The sequence below is a fragment of the Lagenorhynchus albirostris genome, chromosome 5 (assembly GCF_949774975.1).
Source record: "Lagenorhynchus albirostris chromosome 5, mLagAlb1.1, whole genome shotgun sequence".
Classification (NCBI taxonomy): Eukaryota; Metazoa; Chordata; class Mammalia; order Artiodactyla; family Delphinidae; genus Lagenorhynchus; species Lagenorhynchus albirostris.
Genome location: NC_083099.1, coordinates 67,843,305 through 67,856,472, shown reverse-complemented (window position 1 = coordinate 67,856,472; position 13,168 = coordinate 67,843,305). Strand labels below are relative to the sequence as shown.

Genomic DNA, 13,168 nt, shown 5'->3' with positions numbered 1-13,168 from the left:
GAGATAACAGTGGCCGAACTTCCACCACTGGGCTGCTTTGCTTTCTTTCCAACTGTGCTATTAACTTTGACGGTGTCCACCCTCCACCACCCAGAGATGCTTAGGACAGGCCCCCAGGGGCACATGCTGTGGACTCACCTGACAAGGCTGCAATCTGTGGGGTACGGAGGTGGGGGGGTGCAGTGGGAGGTGGATGGCATGGAGAGAGGGGGAGGGAGGGCCTGGGTGGGGCTGAGTCCATTCATGTCTCCAGCCATTGGCATGTGGGTGCCCATCATAGGAACTGAACAGAAGCAGGAGGAACAGAGAGGGTTACTGCCGTCATCACATACCAGCATCCCAGTGGTCCACCTCACCTGGCTTAATGTTACCAAGGGCCTAATCTACCAGCCTTCCTTTTCAGTCTTATCACTACACCCCTTTAAGCACCCTACATCTCATTGAACAGAATAGTCACCGAACTCCAAACTAATTACCTACTTCTTGACCTTGGTACATTCTCTTAGGACGACCTCTTCCCACTTTGTTCTCTAATTCTAATGCTCTGTCCCAATTGCTTGCTGCTCCTGGTGTTAATACAGTCCTTCTTGTATTTGTCTTCATGGGTTATATTTCTGTCTCCCTCACTAGGCTAGTCTCCTAAAGCATGGAGATTAGACTGTATGCACATCTGGGTCCCCACAGACCCGAGCACAGTGCCTGGCACAGAGCAGATGCTCAGAAAACTTAAGTGAACAAACCTTTGAATGAGAGAGGGACCTTTGGAATATTGGTTTGGGAATGGGAGGATTTATTGCAATATTTGTAGGGAACCAAATGCCTCATAAGGAAAGATGCAATGAAAGACCCCAGCTCTTTTTTCTGGTCCATTTCAGGATTATATTTGGGAACACCACCAACTTGGATTGGTTTCTTACTAAACCATAAACTGTAAACATTCACTTATAGAGAAGAAAAGCTCAATACCAATAATATTTATGAAACAAATTTTGTCTTCAGGTAAAAAAAAGAAAAAAAAGAGCGAAATAACATATCTACAAAAAGATGAATGTAATTTGCCTCTACTTCAGTGAACAGTAGTGTGCCAAAGGGGAAAGGCCTCTGCCACCAGCTACCCAGCTAAAGAGCATAGGCCTAGCATGTCTTATTGGTTTCCCTCTGACTCTCCTGATGCCACTAGAGGAAAATTATGAAGCATAAATAAGAAAAAGTAAGTAAACTGTAACACAAATGTGAAGGATCATTACCACTACCACTGTTTTGTCATCTCAAGAAAAAGCTGAGGACTCTAAGACGTCACCAGAAAGAAAGCAAAAAATAAATGGTTCCTTTTCCTTTTACTGTCGAAGCAGCAGACCTGCCAAAGGGTCAGGTTTAGAGTCTTAGGATGTATTTGTCACGAGTGAGAGAGCAGTCTGGCTCTAATGTCTTCGTTGTCATACCAGGTAACCAAACCTCATATAGCTCTTATCTCATTAAAATCTAAACACGTGCTATCAGAACCAGAAAGAGTCATAATCTTAGCCTTCCTTAACTTCTTTAAGAAAAACCCAGTCTCTTCAAGGCAACAGTGAAATGCAAGTTTAAAGCCTTGATCAAAATAATGAACGATTTCTAGGACAAGACTGAGGCACTCTTTTATGAGGGTGATTACAGGATACATGGACAGTATTTAGGCTTTTTCATCCCTTCTGCATTTTTACCATCTTTTTTTCCTTTCAAGTTTGGGTATCCACTCTGCTAGGTTAAGTTCTAGGGGACAAGCTAATTATATTTACAGCAAAGCTATGCACCAATCATCATCCGTGTCGAGGCCCGATTCTCACATTGTCTCTTATAGTTATACTTAGTTGATGTGAGGAATCTGTGTGTGAATAAATAAAAGGGAGACTCCTTTCCCTATGTCAATTCCTTAATAACTGTGTATAGGATGGAATAGATGAGTTGAGAAGCCCAAAAGTGTAGGGCCACAGACGCATAAACTTGTTAACTGTGCAGAGTGATAATTTTATGAATGGAAAACTGAGCATTAGAGCAGAGAGGTGACTCGTCCAGAGTTATGCAGCTAATGCTGCAATAGAGTCCAGACTAGGATCTATTTCTCTAGATTTTAAGTCCACCACACTATGCTACTTCCCACAAGTTGGACATATTTCCTTTTGACTATCTCAAAGAATGTAGAAGGTGGGTCCCCATCCAGGTTGGTAGGAAGTGGACTGTTCTTTTTCACAGAGATCCTTATCCCTACTAAAGGAACAGCCTTCTCTGTCTCTACCAGTGTGCTCTGTAATGAACCATACATCTTAAAAGTGAGAAAAAGTTCACCGTGAGAAATTTAAGCCACTCAACTTGGATCTGTCCTGTCTACTGTGCCTCTCCCGTAGCTTCAGAGCAAGCCTTCCCCCCATCCCAGAGCAAAGTCTTCCCCTACACTAGCCCTATGGGTCCTCCAGCTGCAGCTAAAGGGAGATGCTCTTACTGTTGGCTCCCATGCCATCGGGGATGGTGGTGGGAGTGAGGGTGTTGCGCTGCTGAGGGTTGATAAGCTGGCTCACGGAAGGCAGCTTGTTCATGCTGTTCATTTTGTTCAGAGGTGGGGAGCTGTTACCGTAGGAAGACTGAGACTGCATCGAGGTCCTGGGAACACAAACACGGGAAGGATGGTGAGCACAGGACGCTGAAGAGTGGGGACTGGTCATTTCCAACAGGTCTCATATTAAAACATAGCCTTAACTGTACACTTGCAAAAATATTCCTCCAGAACAATGACAGGAACTTATTTGTGCTTCTATCTGAGAATCTCTCCTACCTTGGCAGGGATCACAAGGCTATCATCAGATCGTGTGTTTCCTACATGAGTAGAGGACAAAGCTGAATATCTTCCTAAAGCATCTCCTTTGTGAGACGGGAAATCATTGCATCTTCTTTTTCCCTCTATTGTTTTCTCCATCCCTTTCAATGTGAAAATCAATAAGGGAAAAGAACTGAGTGAAGACCCAAAGGCTTATGAAAGACATGGAGACGCCATGCTAAATTGCAGCTGAGGCGTTTCACCTATAGCTTCCTAGGCCATTTGGGCATATACAGAAAATAACCACAAAGCCAGTCAAACAGGGCATTTGGTAGCACAACCTGCTATCATGCAGAGGCCTCAACACGGAAACACGCTTTCTCAGCTTAGCTGTTCATGGGCCATGAGGGAACCCATCGGAACGTCAATAGCCTCTCTACACAAGGGGAACCCAGGAGTCCAAACACCTGTTCTGTTAAGTTTCCACAAGTCTCTTGAGAGACAAAGAAAAAAAACAAACAGTTTTCCATTCGGCATTACTTCAGTTTGTAAATTTACTAGAATTGGTTTGTCATACTATGTATTATATTACATACAACATTCCCTATTCAATTGCCATGCCTGACTTTTCCCTTGAATATAGAACTAGTGATATCTACTAGAATCGGGGAAGGATACAGAGTCAGATAAACAACATTTAAGTCTCCCTCCAGCATATGTTAGAAAGCTATAGGTCCCTGTGCAAGCCAGTAAATATCCCTCATCAGAAAACTAAAATATATAAAAACTTAAAATATATACACTTACTGCATGAGTTAGATGCTAGAGGTGGGAAAACTAATAAGAAATGATCCCATCTCGGAGAAGCTCATAGAGTAGTGGATACATTGGGATAACAATCCAACCTACCTTGTAGGGCTATGGTGAGAACCAAAAAGATAAGATGAGGAAGAACTGTACACACTGTCAGGCATTTACAGTGAGTCATTATTGTGACCAGAGAATGAAGATTGGGCTGAGCATGTAAAAGGGGAAAACCTCCCCGTTTACACTCCTCAAATAAAAGGTATTATTTTGTTCTTATTTGTCTCCTCCCTGCTGCAGCCATATTTTTATTAGAGAAGAGAGGAAAAATGTTTCTTTGAGTTTTATTTGCTTGTGTGTGTGTATGTGTATCAGATTTAGGAGGCTCTGTAAATGAATCCAAGTTCCAAACAAACATGGTATAATAATGTTTGAAAAAATAACAAGTGGCTCTAACACCTGAGTGCTACAGTCGTGCTAGGCTTGGACTTCAAAGCTGCCGCTCTGCATTCTCCATAATTACACAAAACAGGGAAGGCTCCATTCCGTATCACTGAAGAGCCACAGCTAGAGGAATTCAAACCATATGCTATATTTGCATAAATGAACATGACAATTAATGTGCAATTGACAATTCAGCTGCATTTTAGAATCACTGTCTTAAAGTAGGAGGGTACTGATTTCTCCCTTTAGCCCTTCTCAAGAAGACAGGTTTAGATCCATGTTGTATAAATGGGTGTTTATATAATAAACTCTCCCAACTGTTAGATTCTTCAGGTTACCAAGCTCTCCTTTATCCATTTTCCAAATGAGTCTCACATCTCGTGGAGGAGGACATGGGATGGCAGGGTAGGGATGGGCAGAAATGATTATACCTGTTGTACAGATGGGTAAATATAAGACTCTGAGAAAAAATGTGCCTAAGTCACACATTGTTAAATGATGGGCTGAGAGGTCTCTTGGCTCCTAGTCCAAGAGTTTTTCCTTTCATTCTGTGACACCTTCCCAGAAGTAAGACAGTGGAGTGCAGTAGGTTACATCAAGAAGTGGGTGAAGTAGTAAGAGGAAATAGGAGACCAAGATGGAACAGGGAGCAAGGGATATAGTAAAGGGAGACCGAGCTATCCTCAAACCCACTCCATCCCTGTGTAGAAGCCTTGCATAAGAGTCAGCACATTTGAATACACCTAGGAACCTCTGTAAGTCCATATCAAAGTGCAAGAATGTTCAGGGCAAGGTGATCAAGAGAAGCTTTGCTAGGTGCTTCTTCCTCTACCTTTGCCCACCACAAAGCAACAAAGATGCCAGGTTACCCAGACTCCAGAGGCAGGTTGGTCCTCTGTAACCTAAAGAAATGTCTACATATCTCTCCCATCCTCGCAAATCAGTCAAATGTACAGCAAGAGCTAATGGAAGCGTTGCTTGAACCATTAATGCCCACCACTAGGAAAGTAAAAATGTATTTAAGAGCTATGAATTTTCCCTGGACCCTCAATTATAGTGAACGCCTTCTTCCAAGTCCTATTACAATTCCTTTCTCCTGTTTTTGGTGGTCTTTATTTTTGACCATTTTGTTAGTTCATTTATTTTAAGCCACTTAAATTATTGTTGAGGAAGGTAGGTCACAAACCATAGAGAAACGAAGAAGGAACATAAATTTTGGAGCCAATCGAAATATTAGAGTTCACATTCTCGATCTGACACAAATCAATTAAGTGACTTTGGGTATTATATAGGTCTCTGGAGTCTCATTTACTTAATCTGTAGAACAGGCATTACACTCACTCCAGAAGACTTGCTATGAAGATTAAATGAGATTATGTAAGTGCCCTGGACATTGTCCTACAATTTGTCCTAGAATTCCACCAAAGGATTCCTTCTTTGGCCTTAAATCTTCCATTGCTAATGAAAAAGCAACTCTCTAGTGGAATTTGGCAATACATCAGGGTGAATCTATTTTACCAAACCACTTTTGCATGGCGGGATCCGAGAAGGGAAAGGGATATTGGGGGTAGAGCAAAACACCGTGGATATGGGGCAGGTCAGAAAAAGGGAAGACATGAACATGAGAAAAGGAATTGTTCCTCCTCGAAATTTTGCCCAGTACCTCCCCACATGTAACTTTTCTCTCTAGCTGAGGAATCTTGCTTCTAAAGACGAAAGGCAGCGTTTATTCTCCAGCTAAGTCAACTGTAATTATAAAATATTTTCTATCAGTTCAAATGTATGCATTTATATAAACATCACTATAAACACATTAAAAACTTCCATAAAAATAGGGTGAAAGGGAAAAAAAACTTCCAGAAGAAAAAACACACATTAAAAAATTAAACATACTAACCGTTTAAGGAATTTGTGAATTCCTTAAAAGGGATTAGAAAGTTTTTAGATTAATTGAAAACGGTGCCAATGTAACAGGATCATCTGATTTTACTATTATACTTTTATCTAAAACATAAACATGTTTTTTCTTAAGTATTTTTCTTGTTTTCCTTAAGTAGTTTTCTAAGTGACTATATTAGTTTTATTTAGAACGGTGGTTTATGAAGTTTTTAAAACTTGTTACTCAAAGATCAGAACGTATTGTAATTTTTTTTAAAACCTGTGCACAACAGGTTCCACTGGATATTTCCTAACACCAGTGTCACAGAAGCCAATTTATTTAATAAACTGGAATTTGATTTAAATTTATTCTAGTGAACTTGGCAACTGAAGATATAACTCAAGGCTTATTCAGAGATGTGAACAAATGATGCTATAGTGCCTAGCTCTTTATGACGAAATTAAACATGCACAGGGCTAAAATAAATTTTCAAGTTAGCATGGGCATTGAAATTTACTTTTAGGACTGATGACCTTGATACAGAGTATCTTAAATAAAAACACCAACTATGACAATAGTGTAGACAGAACCAAAGTGACCTATTCTTGTTCTTTAGACTTACACATGGTACTTCAGGCACTTAAATGAAAATATTCTAGCATTTAAGGAATTTCAAAAAGCAAAAGAGACAGAAAAGAAAAACTGCGAGATAAACCAAGATGCAAAAGTTTATTGAAAATTAAAATCACACATCCATAAAGCAACAGCCTCAATAACAAGAAATCATTGCTGTGGTGACAAAGAATAAAGAGCTGGTGACCTGGTGTGGGGAGCAGATTTTTTAAGTCTTTATACTATTACTTTAAAATATGATTTAAAATGGAAATAGATTCTCTAAAGTCTTTGAACCAAAAAAGAAAAATTATCTACTCTTCCTGTCTTTAATTCTTAGGCCAGGAGTGTTGATTTAAAAACGTGTCCGCTTGGACGTCACTTAAACAAAGCATAAGTGTCCTGGACACGGTAATTTGAACAGTGTCAGTGATATGGCTGATTTTATGGCGCTCCAATCAAAGGAGTTAATTATAGATTTGGTGAGAGGACTTTGAATTCCATGGTGGACACGGAAGAATGATATATGACTGCCTGAAAGAATATTACTGGGGTAGTTTTACCCTCCTCTTAAAATGACAAAAGAGGTTTACCTGCCTTGGGGTCCAAACACAAATTTTGGAGGGTTTCCAAAAGCAAGGAAGACTATCACATCAGATGCTGACATGGGGTGGCAGTGGCAGGACCTGACACAGAATTAATGAGCTTTTTACTACATATGAGGGGAGGATACTGGTAATGCAAGTTCTCAAAAAGAAGAAAAAATCATTCCCCGCAGTGGCTACTCATGGTAGTTATTACCTCTCTGTCCAGCAGTACACTTGACACCTTAGCTTGTTACTATTTGCAGTATCATTGCATGACCAGCATTAAAAGGGCCTGAGTCTCTCAGTAACCTACAGTTTACTTCTGCCTAGACAATAACAACCTTTTTTTCTCCTTTTCTTAAAAAGACATCTTAAGTTTGAGACCTGCTCAAAAGCTTTTTCATGAGTTTTAGAAACACAACAGAAGGTAACAGAAAAGGGTTCCAATAAACATCGTAATGCCCCTCTTCCCAACCTGAGCTCCTCCCTCCCAAGAAACAACACAAAAGCTCACAGACAGACACAAGGGTTCCTGATGGACCAATGCTAGATCTAAGGATACAGAATCTCAGAAAATGTCCTTTCTTGTACAGTTTTGAGTCCCTTCAAAGATTTTCTTACTAGTGGTTGTGTGCCTTTGAGCAGTTGGGTCTCTGAGCCAAAGTGTCTTCAAGTCCTGGCTACGAGGGCTTGATACACACACACACATACACACACACACACACACACACACACACGGAAACACAACAAACACATACGCTCAAAATACAGAGATGGGGCTCTATGGGTACACTGATCGGTTTGGGGGGCTGGAATGTCTAAAGAAGACGTCAGATTGCCTCGGGCTTTCTCTCCGGGGCTCCACAAGCTCATTCCTGAAGCAGGCTGAAAGGAGACTGCAGAGAGGAACCAGAGAAAAGAAAAGATGAAGGCTTAGGACTTCATATGTTCAAATCAACTGAATACAGAAACACATCCTTCTACCTTCATGATCATAGTATAGTCAGAACAGAATGCCGCACGGCTATTTTTGTTCCTTCCTCTTTACCTTCCTTTAAGATCACTCAGAGATGACTTCCCAAGACTTTTATGAAGAAGAAATGAGAGAAGGCAATGGTAGCTATCTAGAACTATTAGAATCACCTGTGGCACTTTTAAAAAATGCATTTTCCAGGATCCTTTCTGAGACCAGGCTGGGACCCAGGCATACATACACTTTCAAGAAGTTCCACAAGTTACTTAGTTGAGGACTACTGAGACAAGGTAGGTCAAGATGCTTCGCATGGTGCTTGGCATATTGGACTCAATTAATTGCAAAAAGGAATGCAGAGACAAGAAGTAACTTCAATCTTTTGTAAAATGTCATCTTCCCAATTATGATACCTCATTACTGTTCCCGTCTAGCTTAACTCTGAAGTATGAAGAAATATGATCTTATCAGTCTGGGGGCTGTGTCATCATGCCTTTGTAAAGAACTCCTAATGAGCATTTTGCATGTGCCCAGATTGTGATGGATAAATATCCTAATCCTTTCAGTCACAAACTTGGCCTAGAAATGCACATATCAAACTCACGAAAGCAACTTTTGCATAATGAAGAAATCAATTATGACACAAGGATGCCAGGAACAAATCCTCTTATTTTCCTAAGGGTTGTGCAACCCCATGAACTGTTTGGGAATTACTGCCCGGATGGCTTTTGAATCACATATGGTTACTCCTTGCAAAGGAACAAAGCAATTTTCACTTGTTCAGTGCTGAGATTTAGTAAGCCATCTCACCAGCAAGAATTGGGATCATCTTAAAGAAGGTGCCAGAATACAAATTAGTAGGGAAGCAATTTATTACCAACTAAAGAACAATGGCTTCGACTTCTCGTGTGGATATTACATCTTGGGGCTTCTCTTGGACCAAGGATTGAATAAGACAACATGCAGAAATCATCCTTCACTTATGAAAAAAATGTCTGGACCAGAGAATTACACACTGAGACTAGAATTGAGACAAGTTCTGCAATGAGATGTGAGAAGTTAGAAAAGTGATTTAATCTATCTGAATTTAATTAATCTGAGGGTGTTTTTCTGCATTGCCAATTCAGAGCTAATAAATCTCTGTCCTGACAACTTCCTAACATTTTCGTGAAGTTCTAAACTAACTGTGTAAACTGTAAAGGCTTGTGCAGTGCCATGACCTATAAGGTTGAACCCCATGAAACTGCCCATATTTACCTTTTTTTTAATCTATGAAACTGGCAATTTCAAACAAATATTCTGGAAGTGTGGAGAATTTCTAAGTCAGACTTAGGAATATGGTATTAGTCATATCTGTCAGTGAGAGAGAGAAAGATTTGTGTCTTCTGCTTTCTTCTACATTGATAATTCTGAAAATATTACTTGCTTCTTTCTCAGATACATGAATCTGAGGAAGAATTATCAACATTCTTGAAGAAAATCGTAGCCAGATGAGCTTAGAGAAATAGGACTTTACGCTGAAACCACAAGGGTAAATACCAACTACCTGATACAGGGACAGAAAAATGGGAATGAATGCTTGCTTTGTGTTTTCTTATTATGACTTTCTTAACTAATGAAGCAGCCCAGAATATTGTAAAGAGCTATGTCTTCCAGATCTGATTCTAGTCTCAGATTTATTATGAACTGGCTATGAAATCACAGGTGTAGTTCATGGGGCCTCAGTTTCCCCAGCTATAGCACAACGGGGCTAGAACTATAGTCTTGAAGATCCTGTTCTGCTCCAGTATTCTCTGACCTATATCATGGATACCAATAAGCTGCAATCATCAAGTGATCATAAAGGAGAAGGAAACACTAAGAGCTCCTCAGGATGTCATACATTTGTATTAAAATCAAAGTACATCTATCCTGTAGAAACTTAAAAATAATTCTCCAGAGTTGGGCTAAGTAAAATTTTAACAAAGTAATGCTGCTCTCAGATCAGATCTTACCCAAGAAGGAGGGTAAATTACAGAAGAAAAAAAATGAACAAGAGATAGTATTGGTCAAAAGTACACATGTCAAAAGATTGCTAAAAAGGTCTCAAGTGGCTGCTACAAAACTCTTAAGAGTTAATGTCCCTTGAAAATATGATGGTAAGGAGTCCAGTGGCAAGAATGGGTCCAATTTGTCCTCTCACTAGATGCTGGCTCCTATGGACATAACTCCCTATGTTTATTCCAATGTGAGCAAATCAACTAAAATCAAATTTCCTTATAAATGGAATAAAGCCTACTTATAGCTGTAACAACTCGATTCACAAAAACTCAGTGTAAGATTTATCCTCCAGAAAGCCTATGATCATGAAGGTAATTGTGAAGGAATTTTTGAATAAGGAAAACCATGCATAAATGAAAAGCAAGCAGCGAGAAAACATATAGTGAGGAACTAATAGAAGCAATTAAACTGAAAATATTTTATTGCTACCTCGTACAGTGTGTATTCTCCTCCCATTAATTTTCACTCCACTATAAAGAAAAGCATAAACTTGATTCCTTACCAGCATAAAATATTGGTACTAAGTTTTTGCAAAGGAAATCACAGGCTATCATAGGCATTTTCCAAGCTGATGTATTCTTTTCAAATGATTGCCAGGAATTAGATTTCCAGTTTTCTTTGTCTAATCATTCGTGCTCTTTCTTGGAGCTTTGTATAAAAATAAAAAGAGCTGAAAAAAACTGAGCTGAAGAATACAGCAACTGGAGAATTTATATAAATGTATATCAATCATTGGAGGGAGACCCATGTATATATAATGTAACAAAGACATAATTAGACCAAATGTCTATATTTTGCAAAGAGTTCATTTTGCAGTCTGTTATATTTCCATGCACAAGTTATCACAGCTGAAGTTAGCTCTTATACACTGTGAGACAAGCACTCAAAAACATGCAATTATACATATAAATGGACACCACAGGAAACTACGGGGCTACAAATTCCTCGTTATTTATCTGTGACCACCACACATGCAGAACAGTGAAAATATGTCTCTAAAATCTTTTGAGCTTCTTAAAATAATAATTTTAAGATATATTTTCTTCTTTGATGAAATAGATTGTTTTATGGAATATTAATTATAAATAAAACAATTTCCCTTTAGAGCAATGCAAGCCAATTAGGCTAGATAAGTTATAAGCCCTGGATAACTCATCATCCAGGGACATGGGACTATATATCCTCGTGTACTCCATGTAAGCAAACAAATGCACATGTCTCCAACTGAAACAGATCATCTTGCCTTGTAAAGTCTCTAAAACTATGACAAAACTATTCCTTCTACTGTATAATCTATACAAGTTGTTTAAAATTGTCCTATGAACTTACAGGATGCTGAGAATAAACTTCCAGAGATTTCTTAAGATTCAAAAGGTGTTCTGGTTAGGAATTCACCACCAAACCGTAAACTATAGGAAGGCAGGAACCTCATCTACCTCATCTCTATTTTTACTGCTTTCACGTAGCAGATCTTCAGTAAAAAGCTTATTACATGAGTCACGTCAACTATTCCAGTCTTAGCTGATGATGAACCGTATTTTGTGTCTAGATGGGCATGTCTTTTTCAGCCAGAAGAAAGACAAGAGAAGCCTCTGCTAAAGACTGCTGTTGTTTTGTTAGATACTGAGATGACACCTTAAAAAACTTCCTAAAATCTTTTAATACCTCTCTACTTTAGAATATATAGATTAGCTTCCAGATACTCCTATCAAAAAATATGAACATCAAGAAGCCATGAAGGAGCCACTCTTTTATCTAGAAGGAGGATTGGCAAACTATAGTGAATGGGCCAAACCTGGCCCATAAACTAAGAATGGTTTTTACATTTTTACACGGTAGGAAAAATTCAAAAGAAGAAGAATGCTTCATGACAAGTGAAAATTATATGAAATTCAAACTTCAGTGTCCATAAAATAAAACTTTAGTGTAACAGCTGCTCTCATTTATTTACATATTGTCTGTGGTTTGCTGCTGTGCTTCTGAACTGGGGAGCTACAAGAGACCATATATATGGACCAGAAAGCCTAAGATATTTACTACTGGTGCTTTACAGAAAAAAAAGTTTGCCAACCCCTGTGCTAGAGGGTCAGACCTTTCAAACCACACCATTTAATACTGACAGAACTTTTCCTGTTAAAAAGAGGCAGGAAATCACGGAGCAACGAGTTCAGCATGATCTGCTATGGAGTAGTTCTTCTGAGGTCATTTTCGCTAAGCCAAACATTTCCAGAGTGAACTGGTGACGATCTGAGAGTATGTCTTAATAGCGTGACATGCGTATCTTGGAGAAGGCATTTATCCCCTTTGGGTGTGTAATTGATGCTACAAGTCTATTTCTTTGATTCCTCTTTTATGAGTTTATAAGAACTAAATCAGTTTTGCACTTGAATGTATTAATATATATTTCTATCTGATATCCTAAAGACTATATAGGATTGGCAATGGGAATTCTGTAACCTTGAATTCTAATTCTCCTTTGGAGTACCCTGTGTCCCCAAGGAACCGCCTGATTCAACTTTCCAGTCAGCCTTACTCTAAAACCTTATATTTATGATTTGCAAACTTTCGTGCCAGAAGTGAATGGTGAGATCTCTTCCAGGCAAAAAAGGTCTTAAATGCTCAAAGAGCCTGAAGTCCTTTAAAGAGAGAGCATACTTATTTTATATTCCCCTGCTGCCCACCCCATACCTCACAGTCAGTAGGTATGGGCTCAGAGGATGCCTTCTGACTATCAGAAATGCAGTCCAACCTTCTCACCTACATTTACTTTGATTTAAAAAAGAAAAGCAATCTCTTTTTATTACACTTTCCATAGGTATCTCTCTAGAGTAGCTAATAATATATGAGAAAAGATCCACTATTTATTGCTCATTTACATTTCTATTGTAAAAGACAATCTTTGACTTCGGCAAGATGGTTTGGGTTTATTTTTTTTTGCCTGAAGAATAAAGTCAAATGCTTGAATTACTAAAATGAGCCCCAAATGTCTATATTTTACATCTATCTGCAGAGACTCTGGCAATACTTCCAGTACAGACACA

General features: G+C 39.0%; 1 protein-coding gene across 3 annotated transcripts in view; it reads right to left on the bottom strand.

Annotated features, from left to right (window-relative positions):
• The window catches only part of TP63 (tumor protein p63), a 267,957-nt gene that overhangs the window by 57,578 nt on the left and 197,211 nt on the right, over window positions 1-13,168 (bottom strand). For 2 of the 3 annotated variants that reach the window (XM_060150266.1, XM_060150267.1), the window contains 2 exons: window positions 2,480-2,637; window positions 139-283 (listed from right to left, as the gene is read on the bottom strand). In XM_060150266.1, coding sequence (XP_060006249.1) covers window positions 139-283; window positions 2,480-2,637 — 303 coding nt within the window. Of the gene's footprint in view, window positions 1-138; window positions 284-2,479; window positions 2,638-6,628; window positions 8,014-13,168 lie in introns of those variants that run through there. The other variant, XM_060150268.1, reaches the window with a different exon arrangement.